Source organism: Eulemur rufifrons, chromosome 16, assembly GCF_041146395.1.
Source record: "Eulemur rufifrons isolate Redbay chromosome 16, OSU_ERuf_1, whole genome shotgun sequence".
NCBI classification, from domain to species: Eukaryota; Metazoa; Chordata; class Mammalia; order Primates; family Lemuridae; genus Eulemur; species Eulemur rufifrons.
The window spans coordinates 96753869-96772606 of record NC_090998.1 but is presented as its reverse complement, the minus strand read 5'-3'; the positions used below and the strand labels follow the sequence as shown (position 1 = coordinate 96772606).

Below are 18738 nucleotides of genomic sequence, written 5' to 3'. Positions count from 1 at the left end.
TTCTCTGCCTCATTCTTGGATGAACAGGATTAGCTGGGTACAGAATTGTAGTGGAAAGGCATTTTGACTTAAGACTTTGAAGCTATTGTTCCATCGTCAGCTGCCATCTACTATTGCTGGCGAGAAGTCTGTTGTCAGTCTAGCCATCATTCCTTTCTAAGGCATCTAGCAGCCTCTCTCTCTCTCTCTCCCTCTCTCTGGCAGTTTTTAGGATTTTTCTGCTTGTCCGCTGTGTTCTACAATTTTACTATGATAGATCTAGATCTAGATTTATTTTTATTTACTTGCTTGGAACTTACACTTCTTCAAACTGAAGGCTCATGTCTTTTGTTCACCTTTGCAAAATTCTTAGCCATTTATTCTTCTAATATTGCCTCTTCTCCATTCTTGTTATTCTTTCCCCCTGGGACTCACGTTAGGTAAATGCTGGGATCTTCTCACCAGTCCTTAGTATTTCTTAACTGCTATTCAATATTTTGCATCTACTTATCTTTCTGTGCTGTATTCTGGGTAATCATCTCAGATTTATCTGAGATGGATCCAACCATGGACTTCTTTTTTATCACAGTGACTATACCAGTTCTTCAGGGGTCCTTTTGAAATGTGCTTATTCTTTTTTTGTTGTTCTGTCCTGTTCCTTCATTAGGCATTCTGTTAGTTCTCTTAAACTCTGTAATAATTTAAACATTTTATTGTCTCTTTCATATTCTTCTATGATTTTGAGTTCTTCTGATGCTCATTCCAGCTCTTAGGCTTGGTTCTAACCTTCCTGCTTCTCACAGGTCCACAGCCATGTTTTCTAGCTTTGTGGGGGCATCAGAACCCCAACCTCTTGCCCTTGGGACCTATATTATGGGCTATGGGAGCATCAGCCTCCTCCACTTCCCTGGTTTTCCTTTCTCTCTTCATTTTTGAGACCTGGGATTTCTCTTCCTTAGTTTTAAATTGTCTCTGTGTATTTTGTTTTGTTTTGTTTTGTTTGGAATATTTATAGTGAAGAAAATTCTGACCAGTCTATGTTGGTAGCTATTTTCCACAGCGAACTACACTGCATCTGCTTGGTATGGGGCAGCTCAGCCTGTGGCCAGGACAGGGTCGGAGCTCAGACCATAAGTAAGGTCAGGGATAATTCTGGGGACCAGGGTAAGGGTTTCTTCTATGGCTAGGGTAGAATCAAGACTGAAGCCAGGGCTGGCGTCCAGCCTAGAATCAGAATCAAGGCCTTTCCCATGGCCAGGACTTGGTCAGGGCTCAGCTTAGGACCAAAGTCAGGGTTCCCTCTATGACTAGAGCCACAGTAAATTCTGGGGCTAGGATTGGCCTCAGACTACAGCAGGAAAGAGCATGTTGACTGTCACAGACATTAGGATGTGCCCATGTGGAGGCTCTTGATGGTTGGGACACACTTACAGCAAGGCTGTTAATGGTCACGTGTATTAGCACATGCCTACAATGAGGATAACGGTCACATGTACTGGGACATACCCACACAGAGGCTATTAACTGTCACATGTCAGGACATGGTCAAGTGCATCTGCACATGCCCACAATGAGGCTGTCAGTGGTCAACCTGGGATTGTGCCCACAATGTGCCCCATCGAAGCCCGACACACTCTTGCTCAACTCCTGTAGCTCACGGGGCCCTGTCCCAACAGGCTACCACTAGTGCTCACAACAGCCTGTGGGGCAGCAGGCCAACTTGACCAATGCGTGAACACGCACCAAGACGGTAAAATAAACACACACATGACACTGCCAGCACCTGGCAGAGCCACAAGCAGACCCTGGGTCGCTTCACTACTGCTCTTTCCCACTTGGATGGAACACAGGAATAAAGTCAGAGCAGAGACGTGGAGAACCGGAGGCAGCACACGCACACCCATGCACACTCGTGCAAACACACCAGTGGGCCAGACCCTGCTCCCCCGCCATCTGTCCTGGCCATCCCACGGTCTGTCTCCAGCCCCTCAGCCCCTCAGCCATCACCCTTTCCATGTCCACTGCCCACCTTACCCCACAGGCGCCCAACTTCCCAGTGCTCCAGCACCCATCCCTTTGCCTCTCACCTGCACATCTGCCCACCGGCCCTTCCCCACCTCGGTCTCTGCCTGGCTTCAGGCCCAGCTCGGTCCCCTGTCCTCCCACTGCTCTGTCCACTCTATGCTGGGCTGCCCATCCTGGGTGGTCTACCCGCTGTCCACCCCCCACTGCCGCCCCCAATGCTCACCGAGTTCCTCAAGTTCAGCCGTCATGGACTTGGAGCGCAGTGTCAGTGTGGTGCTGGGGGCCCTCTTGGGGGGCGGCGGGGCTGCAAAGAAGAGGGAGGCCTTGGACCTCCTGTCCAGCAGCAGGCGGCGCGGTGTGGCCAGGTGCAGGTGCCACTTGCGCTCCACCGCCTGGATCTCCTCGTACTCCCGCGAGGACGAGTCGCACTGGGCCAAGATCTTGTTCAGGCTGCGGCTGGACGCAAACTTCTTCATGGCGCTAGGAGCTCAGGGAGTACTGGGGGCCGGGGCGGTCGGGGCCCCGGGGCCCTCAGGACCCCCCAGAGCCAGAGCCTCAGGCAACGGTCAAGGGTGCTGGTGGGGGTCGCGGTGCTGGCTGGCTCTGGCCTGAGCGCCCACCCTGCAGGCTCCAAGGGCCAAGCGAGGGGGCACCAGAGCCATGGGGTGGGGGCTGGGAGGGGTCTCCTGGCAGGCCAGGCTCTGCTGCTTCAGGGCTGCCCCCAGGCCCAGGTGGCCACTGCCCCTTGGGGGGACCAGGGTGCGGTCAGCCAAGCCACAGGCCTGGGCTGGGCCGGCTGGCAAGCCTCCTGGGCCCAGGCTGTGCCGCGTCGTCGGCGCGGGGAGAAGACGCTTTTCCTCTTCCCTCAGGTGCCGCCTCCCCCTTCCCTCCGACAATAAGCAGCACGGCAGCGTCAACCTCACAGTTGCTATGGCAACCCCGGCCTCCAGGCAGCTGCTGGCGGTGTAGGGAAGGAGGGCTCTGCCACGCCAGGGGCTGGGGGAACGCCGGGAAGGAGGGGGCAGGGATCTGAGAAGGGGCAAGCTGGGGTCAGGGGTCAGAGGCCTCGGGCCAGGGGACAGGGCTGATGGTCTAACGTCAGGGACGGAGAAGGACCCCCAGTCACCTATGAGGGCATTTCAGCTAGGTTCAGGAATCTGATGTCAGCAGTCTGGGATCAGAGGCGGGGAGAGAAATGGGGGCCTGAGGTCAAAGGTCTACGGTCAGGGGCCAGCGGGGAGAGTCTGGGCACAGAGGCCTGAAGCCTGACCCCTCACCTCTGCGCCGAGCCCCATCCTCTTCTGGCTTCCTTGTCACGGACACAACCTTCATGACAAGGCGGTTGCCACCCTGGCGAATCAGAGCCACCACCTGCTTGTGTCCGACCTTTACCACGTTTACTCCGTTCACCTGGGACAGACAGGCAGCTAGCGGGGACGCTCCCAGGCGCAGCCCCCTCAGCGTCCAGGGCTGGGCACCGTGCTGGGCTGTGCGGCTAGGACAGGCCTCACCTCGATGAGGAAGTCTCCCGTGCGCAGCCCGGCCCTCCAGGCCACGCCCTCCACGTCCACGGACTCGAGATACTGCAGCGCGGGGAAGGCCGGCGTGGGCGTGAACTCCTCGATGGGGGTCTCTGCTGCAGGGGGATTAGGACGGTGCCTCACCAGCCTCGTCCGGGTGGGGGCGGTTCAGCACGTGGAACCGATGACCACTGGGGGCAGTGACCGGGGCCGGGGGGGCTGCAGGACGGGGCCACGCAGGGCAGCCCAGGGCTCCAGCACGTTTCCCTCTGCTGTGGGCCCCAAGCCCCGGGCCATGGACCACTGCTGGGCCGTGGCCTATTAGGAGCCGGGCCGCATGGCAGGAGGTGAGCGGCGGGCAAGCGAGCAAAGCTTCCTCTGTGTTCACAGCCGCTCCCTATCACTCACAGCACCCCTGATCGTCCCGAAACCAGCCCCGGCTGTGGAAAAACTGACTTCCACGAAACTGGTGCCAAAAAGGTTGGGGACCACTGTCCCGCTGCAAAACCTCCAACTCACTCCCACGAGAAATGCCCCCAGCCCCCGTCAGACACCCGACGGCAGGACGGCGGGAAACTGTGGAGGGAGAAATCGCTGCCTTGACACTGTCACCACCACAGGACAAGAGCGGGAAGGGGGGCCGCAAAGGGGGGAGGGGCGAGGCCAGGAGGGAGGACAGAGGGGAGGGCAGACACCCCCAGCAGCGCCCACCCCCCAGCACCCACCGCCCATTACCTTTGGCCCCCCGGAGCACAAAGCCAAAGCCCTCGTGGTCCCGTTTCTGCAGGACAGCCACCTTGTCGTCAATGACATAATCGCTGACGGAGGAAAGCAGGGACGGTGAGGCAACCCCACAGGGTCCCACGGACACAGTCCCCCCGGGGTCACCCCTGGACAGACGAGGACAGTGAAGGACACGGGGCAGGGCACCCTCTCTGCGCCGCCCTCCGACCTGTCTGCGCCTGGCCTCCTGGCCCAGCTCTTGGTTCTCCTGTGTGCACATCCCCCCACATCCCATGTGCATGCCCCAGCCGGTGTCCCTGCGTGTACCTGTGTGACGTGAGGCTGTCATAGGAGCCCACTGTGTAGTGGCGAAAAAGCCGCTTCGTCCGGTCCTCCCGGGTCTCTGAAGGGAGTGTCAGGAGCTGAGGGACAGTCTCGGCCTCCAACTGGCCTGAACTGCCCTCAGCCATACTGGTCACCAGTCTTTGCCCCCACAGACACCCCTGGCCCGGTTGTGCCCATAGGGAAGTAGGGAACCCCAAATCCTGCGGTCCTAGGTCCAGAGGTCCCAAGGCGAGAAGGCTGAGGGGCTCAGGCAGGGAATTCTGGCCTCTGGGGTTCGGGGTCCAAGACGGGGCAGCGGCTACGGCTCCTCTCCCTCCTGAGGAGCCGAGCACAGGAGGCCAGACAAGGCCAGGGCTGTCCACAGGGAGGTCGGCGAGCCAAGGCTGAGAGCAAAGATGGGGTGTGTGTGTGTGTGTGTGTGCGCGCGCACATGTATGACCTGCAGTCATGTGTAAGTGCACATACCCGTGTGTGTGCACGCACATGTATGACCTGCAGTCATGTGTAAGTGCACATACCCGTGTGTGTGTGCGTGCACATGTATGACCTGCAGTCATGTGTAAGTGCACATACCTGTGTGTGTGCACATGTATGACCTGCAGTCATGTGTAAGTGCACATACCCATGTGTGTGTGCACGCACATGTATGACCTGCAGTCATGTATAAGTGCACATACCCGTGTGTGTGCGTGCACAGGTATGACCTGCAGTCATGTGTAAGTGCACATACCCGTGTGTGTGCACATGTATGACCTGCAGTCATGTGTAAGTGCACATACCCGTGTGTGTGCACATGTATGACCTGCAGTCATGTGTAAGTGCACATACCCGTGTGTGCACGCACATGTATGACCTGCAGTCATGTGTAAGTGCACATACCCATGTGTGTGCACATGTATGACCTGCAGTCATGTGTAAGTGCACATACCCGTGTGTGTGTGTGCGCACATGTATGACCTGCAGTCATGTATAAGTGCACATACCCGTGTGTGTGTGCACATGTATGACCTGCAGTCATGTGTAAGTGCACATACCCGTGTGTGCGCGCACATGTATGACCTGCAGTCATGTGTAAGTGCACATACCCATGTGTGTGCACATGTATGACCTGCAGTCATGTGTAAGTGCACATACCCGTGTGTGTGTGTGCGCACATGTATGACCTGCAGTCATGTGTAAGTGCACATACCCGTGTGTGTGTGCGCCACAGTCTGTCCAAGTGCTGTGCTGGTGCACGTGTGAGTTCTGTGTTCATGCGTGTGCACATCTGTGTGCGTAAGACCCACACTCAGGAGCACGTGCCCGGCCATGCGCCACACGCACGGAAGCAGCACTGCGTCTCCACCAAACTCCTCACAACGGCTCAGCCCCACAGGGGCCCCTGCCCGGATCCTGCCTGCACAGGGCAGGCGGTGCAGGCATCGGGGCTGGGCACCCTTCCCTGACCCCACTGCGTCCCCCAGAGCTTTGTCTCCTCCTGTCCTCTTGATCTCAGAGTCCCTCGTGGCCACCGTGGCGCTAGCCAGCTGTTTACCCACCGCCCCACCCTGCGATCTCCGGAAAGTTTGGTCCACACTTGCAGCCACGACCTCTCTGCACCCCGAGGGCCCCTCCAGCCGCCTGCCGGCCCTGCCCCCTGGCTCCGGGCACCCCTCGCTCCACTCTTCCGAACCTCCAAGGTGGCACCACCACTGCCTGGAACTTCACCCCTCAGCGCCTCCCTCGTTTCCTCTTATTGTAGCAGTTCTCAAGGTTCCTTCTCTCCTTCAACAAGTATCTGTTGAGCTCCTACTATGTATCAGGCTCTGTTTGTCTTAGGCTTTGGGAATATAGCAGAGAACAGAACAAAGTCTCTCCCTTGTGGAATTTATAATCTGTTCAGGGGAGAGAGAATAAACAGGCAATAAATATACATGTCAAATGCTGGCCAGTGCTTAAGAGGAAAGCAAGCAGAATAAGGGGTTCAGAGACACTTTGCAGCTCCAGGGCGGTCACACGAAGGCCTCACCGAGAGGGCAGAACTGAGCAACGGCTGAGGAGAGAAGGGTGCAGCCCGCAGGTATGGGGTAAAGGGCTTCCCAGGAGGGGGACGGTCAGGGTGAAGCCGTCGCAGGTGTTGGCCTGGGGCATTCAAGGGACCGTCTGGAGCCTGCACAGCCAGAGCAGCAGGCAGGAAATCAGATCAGACAGGGAACCTGTGATTTTTTTTTTTTTTTTTGAGATGGGGTCTTGCTTTGTCACCCAGGCTGGAGTGCAGTGGTATGATCACAGGGCTCAAGTAATCCTCCTGCTTCAGCCTCCCAAGTAGCTGGCACTACAGGTATGCACCACCACACCTGGCTAATTTTTAAAATTGTTTTTAGAAACAGGGTCTTGCTATTGCCCAGGCTGGTCTCGAACTCCTGGGCTCAAAGCGATCCTCCCACCTTGGCCTCCCAAAGTGCTAGGATTACAAGCATGAGCCACCACGCCAGGGAACCTATGATTTTTAGTGACCTGTTCCCCCCACCACCCCTTGAAGGTAAGGGCCACATACTATTTATCTCTGTGATCCCAGCACCTAGCACAGCACCTGACATGTAACAGGGACCCTGCATGCTGACTGGGAGGGTAATGGGAGGACAGGTGGGTCTATGATGGATGGACAGAAGGATAGATCACAAGGTAAATGGATGGGTGGATGGAGGAAGGGAAGGAGCAACCGGGGGATGTATGGATGGGTCAAAGGGAAGACAGATACATGCATGGACAGGTGAGTGGCTGGATGGACGGGCTGGGCAGGCGGCAGCTGGGCAGGCGGCAGGTGGACGGACGAACGGATAGACGAAAGAAGGGCTGGCTGGGCATGTCAGTGGACGAGTAGCTGGGTGGGGGGATCGGTGGGTGAGTCATGAGCACAGATGGAGCACGGGCTGGCTGAAAGGAAGGAAGAACTAGTCAAATCAGAAGACACAGATGTCAAGAACAGCACTGGACTGGATTCCAGGTCCCTGCCACTAACTCGTGTGACTCTCAGTAAGCCAACAGTCCCTTTGAGCCTCTCCTTATGGAGTAAGGAAACTCACCTTGGAGAGCCCCCTGGGTCCTGAGAGCCTAATATTTTATCATCCCGGCCCCCCAACCACCCCCACCCCCACCGTCCCACCAGCCCCACGGCCGGCTCGGGCCACGCCTCACTGCCGCTCAGGTGAGGCTCACCCCTCTACATGTCAGCCCACCCACAGGAATGCCCACAGTGCCTGCCTGCCGAACCCCCAAACTTGCAGTCCACTAGGTGCCTGTTTTTAGATTTTGTTGACCAAATTGTATTTATTGCATAACACAAATTCATTTTGCAGTTGTATTAATCAGACACACAAAAGCCAGCTGAAGTGAAATCTCCCGACATGACGACCAGACGAGAGAGAAAGGGAGGGCGGGCAAAGGGGGCCAGCAGAGGGTCCCAGTCGCGCTGGGCCCCAAGGTCCCTGCACAAACCGGCCTCCCGAACACCCGACTCTGCCCACACCCCTGCCCTCCCGGATCCACCCTCTGCCTGCCACGCTCCGTCCACGCCCGCTCTGGGGCGCCGTGGGAGGCCGGCTCGCGGCTCGCTGACCCTGGGCGCAGCCGGCCCACTCGGTCGGCACACCAACACTGCTCGGCCTCCCAGCCCTTCCCCATCTCCTCGCCAGTCCCACAAACAGATTTTTTTTTTCTTTTTCTTTTTGGATCTGAGCCTGTTGGAAGCAGGTTCTTGTTCCTGGGCTGCCCTCTGGCCTCTGGCAGAACTTGGTCCCTGGGTCCCAGGACTCAGGTTCCACCCAGAGCAGCCCGTGGGGCTGCGGCTGGGGTCAGGGGGAGGCTGCTGCTGCTCCCCCACTCCCTCTGCCCACCCGGGGGAGCGCTCCTCCAGGCCACACGCCCGACGTTGGCTGCCCACCTAGGAGCCCCGCCCTCACCCACACCTCAGCCCCACCCCGTCCGCCCTCCTCCCCACCCGTCTGCCCTGCCCTGCAGGGGCCTCGACCCCAGCCCTCAATGACCCGCGCAAGCAGACAGCCACTGCTGTTCTCCTGCCCCACAAAGCCGTGCTGGCCCCGACCCCACGCCAGCCCTGCCAGCCCTCATCCGACACGTGTGTTTCACTCACACAGAGCTGCCTGCCTGTCCCTCAGGGCCACGTGACCCCCTAGAAATGGACAAACAACTGGCCCCATCTGCCGGGACTGCTGGGAAGAGTCAATGACTGCTTCCCTGGAAAAGTGCTAACGCCGTGCCTGGCGCCCCAGCACTGCTCAGCAAGGGAGGTCTGAGACGAAGCTCTAGAACACGGCGCCAGGCCCTGCAAACACGGGCTCCCCTCACCCCATCTGCTGACCGTCCACAGGACCCGGAGAACGACGCCTCTGCCTTGAAGCCCTCTCTCACTCCGTCAGGCCAACCCGGGGAGCCCCTGTGCTCACACTAATGTCTCTGTTGTAACCTGGGCATGCCCGCTCCCCTCTAGGCAAGAGCCGGACCTCTGTGACCCCACCTCCCAGCACAGCGCCCAGCATACAGCAACCTAACAAACATCCGCTGTGCTCCAGTTCTGACTCTCGCCCAAACCTCCCTCTCTCCCCCTCGGCTTCAGACTTGGGTCCTAACGCCCTGAGATCCACAGTCCTCAAACCAGAGCCTTCATGAGCCATCACGTGGGGGAGCTCAGGGCCAGCTCCTCCAACAGGTGGGAGCCCCCCCCATCCTGTCGGAAGCAGGGCCCAAACCTCTGACATCATTTCCCACCTGGACCCTGCCCCATCCCTCCCCAGGCAGAGAACAAGGAGGCCTGGTCCCGTCCACGATCCAAGCCATCAGGAGAGCCGTCAGGGCGGGCTGGGGAACAGCCCAGGGAAGGAGCAAAGACACCTGTCCAGGAGTGGGTCAGTGTCCACACTCCTGCCTCCCTGGGCCTCCGCTGAGCTCGGCACAGGGCAGGGGTCCAGGCCACAGGGATGGGCTCCCCTAGGGAACTCTCACACCAGGGACACACAGCCACTCTGGGCCCAAGTCCTTCACCTGCACAGGCAGGCACGCACCCTCGATCCAGACACACCACTGGTGACCAGCAGTGGCCTCACTCAGGAGAGGTTTCCTTGTCCCACCAGCTCTCCAGGCCTGAGGCAACATTCACGGGTCTGGGAGCCTCCAAAGGACCAGCCACTGCTTGTCACCAGCAGGACCCCTCAGATCCTGACAAGCAGAAGGGTCCCTGGTGGTAGCCCAAGTGGTCAGCAGGGTTGGACCGCGGCCACTCCCCAACCCCGGAGCTGCGGCCTTCACCCTCACGTCCGCCCTGCAGGCCGAGGACGGGGCCCATCCCTCACCTGCTGCCCTCGGACCACCCCTGCCCGCCACAGTCCCCAGGAGAGCCCCTCCAGGCCCAACTGGCCTCATTTCCTCTTGGCTGCTCCAGGCCTCCCTGCTCTGCCCACTTGGACAATCTGTCCACTTTGGAAAAACGCCTCTTTTCTCACGCTGACCTCCTTACTTGTCTGCCAGCCACACCGGAATCGCGCGCTCCGTGCACCTGGTGTTCCTGCGAGCACCGTGCCGGAGGGGCGGGGACAGTGCTGGGAGTCACGTGTGGGACCACACAGAGGCACGGCCGCAGGTGTGCGCCTCCCGTGGGCACGTCACATGTGTCTCACTGCACACCAGGGGTCTGGTTACACGTACCCACGTTCATAAGTATGTGAAGGGCGTGTGCACTGTGCCTGTCGTGTACACAAGTTTCGTCTACTTTGAGTGTAGGTTTGAGTTTACATCGAGCCTTTTCTCTGTGAACATACATGTGGATGTAGCACCGACAGGGACCAAAGGAAACTGGAAGGGGTGGTGCCCCCGGGAGCTGCCTGGGGGGACGCGGGTCACTCACCATGCCGTGTGTCATACTGCCTCATCTGCACCTCCTCCACGCAGTCGGCCGGGAACCAGCCTGTGCGGCCTTTCACGGTTCCCTCCCAGAAACCGCCCTCCCCAACGCTGAGCACTGGGGGGACAGAAGCCAGACGGGCTGTCGGTGGGGAGCAGAGCAGCTGGGCGCCCACCCCCACCCCACCTCAGCCTGAGGTCCTGCCCACCCCGCGCCCTTTCTCTCCTTCCCTTCCCACATTCTCCCAGCTCTTTCCCCGGGAAGATTCTGGGATGCACAGAGAGAAATGAACAGATGGGCTCGGCACAGGATGGGCATGTGGAGGACAGAGAGCCAGGCCAGGCACGGGACACGCTCGAGGAGGGGCAGGGGGCAGGGGCCACACTCCTGCTCCTGCCCCGCAGCCGGCCACTCCCGCCAACCAATCCCCATCCTGGCTGTCACCCACCCAGGGGTCACTGCCAAGACCTCAGGGTCTTCGTGCTGCGGCCAGGGGATCAGGCCACAGATGGAGCAGGAGGGCTGACCCTCACAACTCCCACGGACGTGGCCACCCCCAGGGACAGGACCCCCGTGATGACAGAGACCCCCATCGCGAGAGGATCCCACAGAGCCCAGGAAGCCCCAGTGACAGAAACCTGCATCATACACAAACGCCCACGGAATTGTCAGATACCCCCACACTGGCTAGGGTCCCCCACACCACAGGGATTTCCGATGAATGGGTCCAGCGGTGACACAGGAACCCCAGAACGCAAGGAAGCTCTGTGACGGGGCAGGGTCCTTCAGAGAACCCCCAGGGACATCGGCCCCGTCATGACACAGAAACACCCCATGACAGGAGAGGAGCCTCTACCGTGACACGGGGAGTCCATAACAACAGAGCACCGGGAGGGACCCGCGAGACGGGGGCCCCGGAGAGGCAGACATCGCTCCCTGCCAGGGCCCTTCACAGGGACGCAAGGAGTCGGGGGGCAAACGCACCCCCGTGACCCGGGGACGCCCCCGTGACAGAAACTGCCCGGACAGCGGCGGCCCCCCTGCGGTCGCGGGGCCCCAGACCACGCACCCCCCGGCCCCGACCCCCGGCCCCCCGCGCCCCCCGGCCCCCCGCGCCCCTCACCCTTCACGGCCTCGCCGCGGTGCAGCGGGATCTCGCCCTCGCCCTGCGGGCTGTGCGCCTTCACGGCGATGAACTTGCGGCCGGGGACGGCGCTGTAAAGTTTCCGCTTCGGGCCCCGGGGCGGCGGCGCGGGGGGCGCGGGGGGCGCGGGGCCGGGGCCGGGCGCGGGGCCGGGGCCGCCAGGCCCGCTCGGGCTGTAAACGAACACGTAGGTGACGGACGCGATGCCGGGGGGCAGCGGGCACGCGAAGCCGGCGCCCGGGGCCTCCATGGCGCGCGGCCCGGCCCCGCCGCCGGCCTCACCGCAGCCGCCGCCGCAGCGCCCGCCGCCCGCCGCCCGCCGCCCGCCCGCCCGCCGGGGGCCCGGCCCGGGGCCGCTCCATGGGCCGCGCCGCCGCGCCCGGCCCGCTCCCGCCAGCGCACGAGCCGCGCCCGCTCAGGGCTCCGGGGCCGCGGGGCTGCGCTCCTGGGCGCGCCGGGCTCGCTCCATGCCGCGGCCGCTCCGCGCGCCCCGCCTCCTCCGCGGCCGGGCTCCTCCCTCTGCGGGCGGCGGCGGCGGCGGCGGTCGGGCCTCCCCTCCCCTCCCGCCGGGCCCCCCCTCCCTCCCGCCCGGGCCCCCCCCCGCCCGGGCCCCCCCCCCGCGCGGACCCCCGGGAGCGGCCGCGGGGAGGGGGACTGCGGCGCAGGGACGTGGGGAGGTCGGGCAGCCGGGCGGGAGCCGGCGCGGGGGCCTCGGGCATCGGAAAAGCCACCGGGCTCCGCCGGGAACGGCGGGGACGGGCGCTCCCGGCGGGTCCCGGGGCCCCGGCCTTCCGGGCTCGGGCCTTGGCTTCCTCGCGCCCGGACCACTGTCCCCCTCCGGGCCTGCGTCCTCTCGTCCCGGACGCCTGCCTCTGCGACCCGTGCCCACTCCGTGCTGACCACCATCGCCACACCACTGCCCGACCTGGGCACCGAGCCCGAGGTCGCAGTCCTCCACTTTTGCTCTGCTCAAAAACCTTCTGTGGCTCCCTAGTACCGAGGCAGCCAGATCCACGTTCTCAGCCAATAGCCAGGCTCTCTGGGACATGGGAGTCCGCTGCACTCCAGCTGCAGGGGTGGGAACCTCCGTTTGCCCTCCTCTGGGCTGTCCACACGCTGTCGCCAACACCTGAACGACTCTAACCCTGCCCTTTCCCCCAAATACTAGATTCCTGACTCTCAGCCTCAAACCCGCCCGCTAAGCCGGCCGTGTGACGCTGGGGCGGGGACTCTGCAGACCACCTTTCCGGGGGGCGGGGACTCTGCAGACCACCTGTCTGGGGGGGCGGGGACTCTGCAGACCACCTGTCTGGGGGGCGGGGACTCTGCAGACCACCTGTCTGGGGGGCGGGGACTCTGCAGACCACCTGTCTGGGGGGCCGGGGACTCTGCAGACCACCTGTCTGGGGGGCGGGGACTCTGCAGACCACCTTTCTGGGGGCCGGGGACTCTGCAGACCACCTGTCTGGGGGGCGGGGACTCTGCAGACCACCTGTCTGGGGGGCCGGGGACTCTGCAGACCACCTTTCTGGGGGCCGGGGGACTCTGCAGACCACCTTTCTGGGGGGCCGGGGACTCTGCAGACCACCTTTCTGGGGGGCCGGGGACTCTGCAGACCACCTTTCTGGGGGGCGGGGACTGTGCAGACCACCTGTCTGGGGGGCGGGAACTCTGCCGACCACCTTTCTGGGGGGCGGGGACTCTGCAGACCACCTTTCTGGGGGGCGGGGACTCTGCAGACCACCTGTCTGGGGGGCGGGAACTCTGCAGACCACCTGTCTGGGGGGCCGGGGACTGTGCAGACCACCTGTCTGGGGGGCGGGGACTGTGCAGACCACCTGTCTGGGGGGCGGGGACTGTGCAGACCACCTTCCTGGGGGGCGGGGACTCTGCAGACCACCTGTCTGGGGGGCGGGGACTCTGCAGACCACCTGTCTGGGGGGCGGGGACTCTGCAGACCACCTGTCTGGGGGGCGGGGACTCTGGAGACCACCTGTCTGGGGGGCGGGGACTCTGCAGACCACCTGTCTGGGGGGCGGGGACTCTGCAGACCACCTTCCTGGGGGGCGGGGACTCTGCAGACCACCTGTCTGGGGGGCGGGGACTCTGCAGACCACCTGTCTGGGGGGCGGGGACTCTGCAGACCACCTGTCTGGGGGGCGGGGACTCTGCAGACCACCTGTCTGGGGGGCGGGGACTCTGCAGACCACCTGTCTGGGGGGCGGGGACTCTGCAGACCACCTGTCTGGGGGGCGGGGACTCTGCAGACCACCTGTCTGGGGGGCGGGGACTCTGCAGACCACCTGTCTGGGGGGCGGGGACTCTGCAGACCACCTGTCTGGGGGGCGGGGACTCTGCAGACCACCTGTCTGGGGGGCGGGGACTCTGCAGACCACCTGTCTGGGGGGCCGGGGACTCTGCAGACCACCTGTCTGGGGGGCGGGGACTCTGCAGACCACCTTTCTGGGGGGCGGGGACTGTGCAGACCACCTTTCTGGGGGGCGGGGACTCTGCAGACCACCTTTCTGGGGGGCGGGGACTCTGCAGACCACCTGTCTGGGGGGCGGGGACTCTGCAGACCACCTTTCTGGGGGGCCGGGGCTCCACGCCAAGCTCGGCCAACGGGGGGCGCCGGAGCGAGCCGCTGCAGCCCCTGACCAAGGCCGCTCAGATGCCACCACGTCTCCTAGGACCAAAGGTGACCTCTGCCCCTGAGGCCCTGTCCCTCCGCAGTGCACCAGACTCCCTCGGCTGTCCGTGTCCTTCTGAGACCCACTGAGGACCCCCGCTATTAGCTGCCACCACCTCTGGCACACGGGGCACCTCATAAATGTAAGGAGGGGAAAAAAAGCATTCTGCCGTCCCCACAGCAAGTCTTAGTGCCGTGCCTGCCGAGCACAGGCAGGGCCACGGGGCGACCACGTGGCTCCAACGGGGGAGCAGCTTCCTACAAAACTGGGACATCCCGGGTGGGTTCTTCCAGCCAACAGGCCGTCTAACCCTCAGGAAGATCCGTGGGACTGTGCGAAAGCTTTGGGGGAGAACTGAAGTTTGAGGCTAGACAGCCAGCCCTGGGAGTCCCCTCAGTCTAGGCAGAGCCACAGACGGAGGAGACACCACCGAGCTCAGGGCTGCGTGAGCAGGGGCGTGAGCAGAGGTGCAGGAAGAAATGCCTTTTCTGAGCTCCTGCCGCACCCGGCGCCGCCTGCTGAGGTTACAAAGTTTGGGAGTCAAGTCAACCTGGGCCCAGCTGAGCTGATTCTGAGCCCTGTGACTCTGGGCAAGTCCTCCTCCGACCTGAGCATCCGGACCCTCATCTGTCCTCATCTGTAACGTGGTATTAATGAGCATGATGTCATACGTCATCCAGGCCACATGAGATAATACACATACGCCGCTCAGCCCCATGGCGGGCGTGGAGTGACAGGACTGTAAATGCTAACTGCCACTGTGGAAACCAAGTGCTGTTTATGTAACTCTTTCACTCAACGATGTCTCCCAGACACCTATGGATCTGGCTCTGGGGAAGCAGGAAAAACAGCTCCTGCCCTCAAGGCACAGAGGGGACGGTGCCTCAACCGGCAGTCGCCAGCCTACGCTGTGGACCGGGGACCCCAGCGGAGACCCCTCACCTGCCCATGACACGCTGGAAGGCTTCCCAGACATAACAACCTGGGCAGAGTTAGTCCCACCTGACAGGAAACCCAGGCGTGGAGTGGCAAGCTGACAGCCAGCGTCCACCCCAGCCCCCCCCGCACAGCCCACAGAGGTCAGCGGGCTCCATCAGGCCTTCTGCTCTAAGTTCTGGGGACACCAACTCCCTCAAGTGTCCCTGGCTTCTCAGGGCCCCAGGGCGCAGGATGAAGGGTAAAGAACAGAAGCCAGAGTCCTGCAGGTTTATCAGGACCGGGGCTGGGGGAAAGACCAAGACCACCCCTTGGAGGCAGAGCTGGTGGGCTTTGAGCCCTCCTGGAGTGGCAGTTCCATGATGGCCCCTCACCACTTGCTACCAGCCCTGACTCATCCCAGCCCTCCCTGACACTGCAGTGAACTTTCTAGACCACAGGTCCGACCACACCTTCTCTACCCAACACTGTCCTCAAGGTAGGCCCTACCTCCAGCCAGAGATCAGCGTGAGTGTTTCTGTGTGACACTGTCACGGCCTACAGGGCCTCACCTTCTTCCCTTCCCCATCCAGGAAGGCCCATCTGGGGGCCTAGAAGTTCCCTCAGCTCAAGCTCCAGCCCAGCACTACACAGGTGCCAGGCGCCACTGGGCCTCTCCCCACCTCCCAGCGCCAGCTCCTCCGGCTCACGTCCTGGCACCCCCCACCCTCTCCCTCCAGGGCCTCCCAGCCCTCCTACCTTATCTTGCTCTGGCTGCCCCTGCCTGATAAGGGGCCACCAACGACGTCACTCTCCTGGTCGCCATCCCGGTCGCGATCTTTCTCCTCCTGCAGCCGCTGGAGCAGCAACTGGTGGGGGAGGCTTCTCAGCGAGGGTCCCGGAGAAGCTGCCGGCTGCACCTCCCCCTTCAGGTTGATGTCGCTGGCCGAGCGCTGCAGGGGCCGAGGGGATGCCAAGCCACTGGGGCCAGCCAGGCGCCGCCGCTTTGCATAGCTGGGGGTTTCCCTGAATGGTACTGGGGTGGGGGGCATAGGTAAGACTCTGAACAGCCAGCCGTGTCACCAACCAGTCCCAGTTTGCCCACGCTTACCAGATTTTAAAACGAAAATCCTATATTCCAGGAACCGCCTTGGTCCCAGGCAAACCCAAACAGTTGGCGACCCTCTGAGTGAAGCTACCACTGAGGGGCCATATCCCAGTCAAACTGCCACCAACTCTAGCTGTAGGGATAGAAGCCTGCTCCTCTCAGGCAAAGGAGGCCTTGGGGTGCTCAGCTCTGCTCTCAGACCCGCCCCCATTTCACAAGCTTCAGGACAGACACTACAGGCTCCAGGGGCCAGACTTCACCAGACTACTGCTGGATGGGGCCATTTGCAGTTAGTTAAGGAAACTATAAAAGACATTCTAGACCAGGGGAATAGACTTTTTCTATAGTCAGGCAATAACTACTTCAGGCTTTGCAAGCCATACAGTCTAGGTCCCAATGACTGAACCCTGCCACCGTGGCACAAAGACAGCAACAAGCAATATATACGCAAATAGGTGTGTCTGTGTTCCAACAGAATTCTATTATAAAAGGAGATGGTGATTAAAAACTATCCAACTGTACGCTATTTACAAGAGAATCACTTTAAATTCAAAGACATAGGTTGAATGTGGAAAGATAAAAACATATATCTCATATAAATAGTAACCAAAAGAGCGCTGGGTGGCTATATTAATATCAGACAAAATAAACTTTAAGGTAAAAACTGTAACAAGAGACACAGAGGGACGTTTCATATTGGTTAACAATTAACATATAGACACCAAACAACAGAACACCAAAATATATGAAACAAACGTTGACACACTGAAGGGAGAAATAGGCAACTCCACAATAATAGTTGGAGACTTCAATACCCTATTTCCAATAAGGGAAAAACATCTGGGGAGATCAATAAGGACATGGAAGACTTAAACCAATTAGACCTAACAGATACATAGAGAACACACCACCCAACAACAGCAGAATACACTTGAGAATTCTTTTCAAGTACACATGAAACATGTTCCAGGATAGACCACATGTTTGGCCACAAAACAAGGCTCAGTAACTTTAAAAAGACTGAAATCAGACACAGTATCTTCTCCAATCACAATGAAATGAAGCTACAAATCAAGGACAGAAGGAAAACTGGAAAATTCACAAATATATGGAAATTAAACACCATACTCTTAAACACCCAATGTGCTAAAAAAGAACTCACAAGGGAAATTAGAAAACACTGAGACAAATAAAAACAAAATACCACATAACAAAATTAAGGGATGCAGCAATAGCAGTACTTAAAGGGAAATTTATAGCTGTAAACATCTACATTAAAAAAGAGAACAGGCGGGGCGCGGTGGCTCACGCCTGTAATCCCAGCACTCTGGGAGGCTGAGGCAGGAGGATCACTCAAGGTCAGGAGTTCGAGATCAGCCTGAGCAAGAGCGAGACCCCGTCTCTACTAAAAATAGAAAGAAATTATCTGGACAGCTAAAAATATATATAGAAAAAAAAATTAGCTGGGCATGGTGGCACATGCCTGTAGTCCCAGCTACTTGGGAGGCTGAGGCAGGAGGATTGCTTGAGCCCAGGAGTCTGAGGTTGCTGTGAGCTAGGCTGACACCACAGCACTCACTCTAGCCCGGGGAACAGAGCAAGACTCTGTCTCAAAAAAAATAATAATAATAAAAAATAAAAAAGGAGAACAATCTCAAATCAATGACCTAATTACGTATCTGAGGAAACTATTAAAGAAAAAGAAGAGCAAATCAAACTTATAAAAGGAAAGAAAGCTAGAAAAAAGAAGGAAATAATAAGATTAGAGCAGAGATAAATAAAATAGAAATACAATGGAGAATCAATGAAATGAAAGTTGTTTCATTCAAAACATCAACAAAGTTGACAAACCTTTAGTTAGACTAAAAGAGAGAAGACAGAAATAACTAAAATCAGAAATGAAATTTGGGGCATTACTACTGATGTTATATAAATAAAAAGGAATATAATACTATAAACAATTAGATACCAACAAATTAGATAAACTAGACGAGATGGACAAATTCCTGGAAAAACACAAATTACCAAAACTGACTCAAGAATAAACGGAAAATCTAAACAGACCTATGACAAGCAAAAACATGGAATCAGTAGTCACAACCTCCCAGCAAAGAAAAAGTCTACCACCAGATGGCACCACTGGTGAATTCTATTACACATATAAAGAAGAATTAACACCAATCCTCAAACTCTTCCAAAAAATGGTAGAGGAGGGAACACTTCCTAACTCATTCTATGAGGCCTGATACCGAAGTCAGATAAGAACATTACAAGGAGAGAAATCTGCAGACCAATGAAATCAATGGACTATATCACATCTATAGAACACAGAAGAAGAAGCCATCTGACCATTTAAATTGAGGCACGAAGAGCATCTGCCATAATCTAAGACC

General features: G+C 59.1%; 1 protein-coding gene across 1 annotated transcript in view; it reads right to left on the bottom strand.

Moving 5' to 3' along the window:
• The window catches only part of SHANK3 (SH3 and multiple ankyrin repeat domains 3), a 55707-nt gene that overhangs the window by 23812 nt on the left and 13157 nt on the right, over positions 1–18738 (bottom strand). The window contains exons 10-17 of the mRNA XM_069491683.1: positions 15997–16273; positions 11612–11805; positions 10492–10605; positions 4575–4650; positions 4260–4342; positions 3516–3640; positions 3282–3414; positions 2228–2308 (exon numbers count right to left, since the gene is read on the bottom strand). Coding sequence (XP_069347784.1) covers positions 2228–2308; positions 3282–3414; positions 3516–3640; positions 4260–4342; positions 4575–4650; positions 10492–10605; positions 11612–11805; positions 15997–16273 — 1083 coding nt within the window. The remainder of the gene's footprint in view (positions 1–2227; positions 2309–3281; positions 3415–3515; positions 3641–4259; positions 4343–4574; positions 4651–10491; positions 10606–11611; positions 11806–15996; positions 16274–18738) is intronic.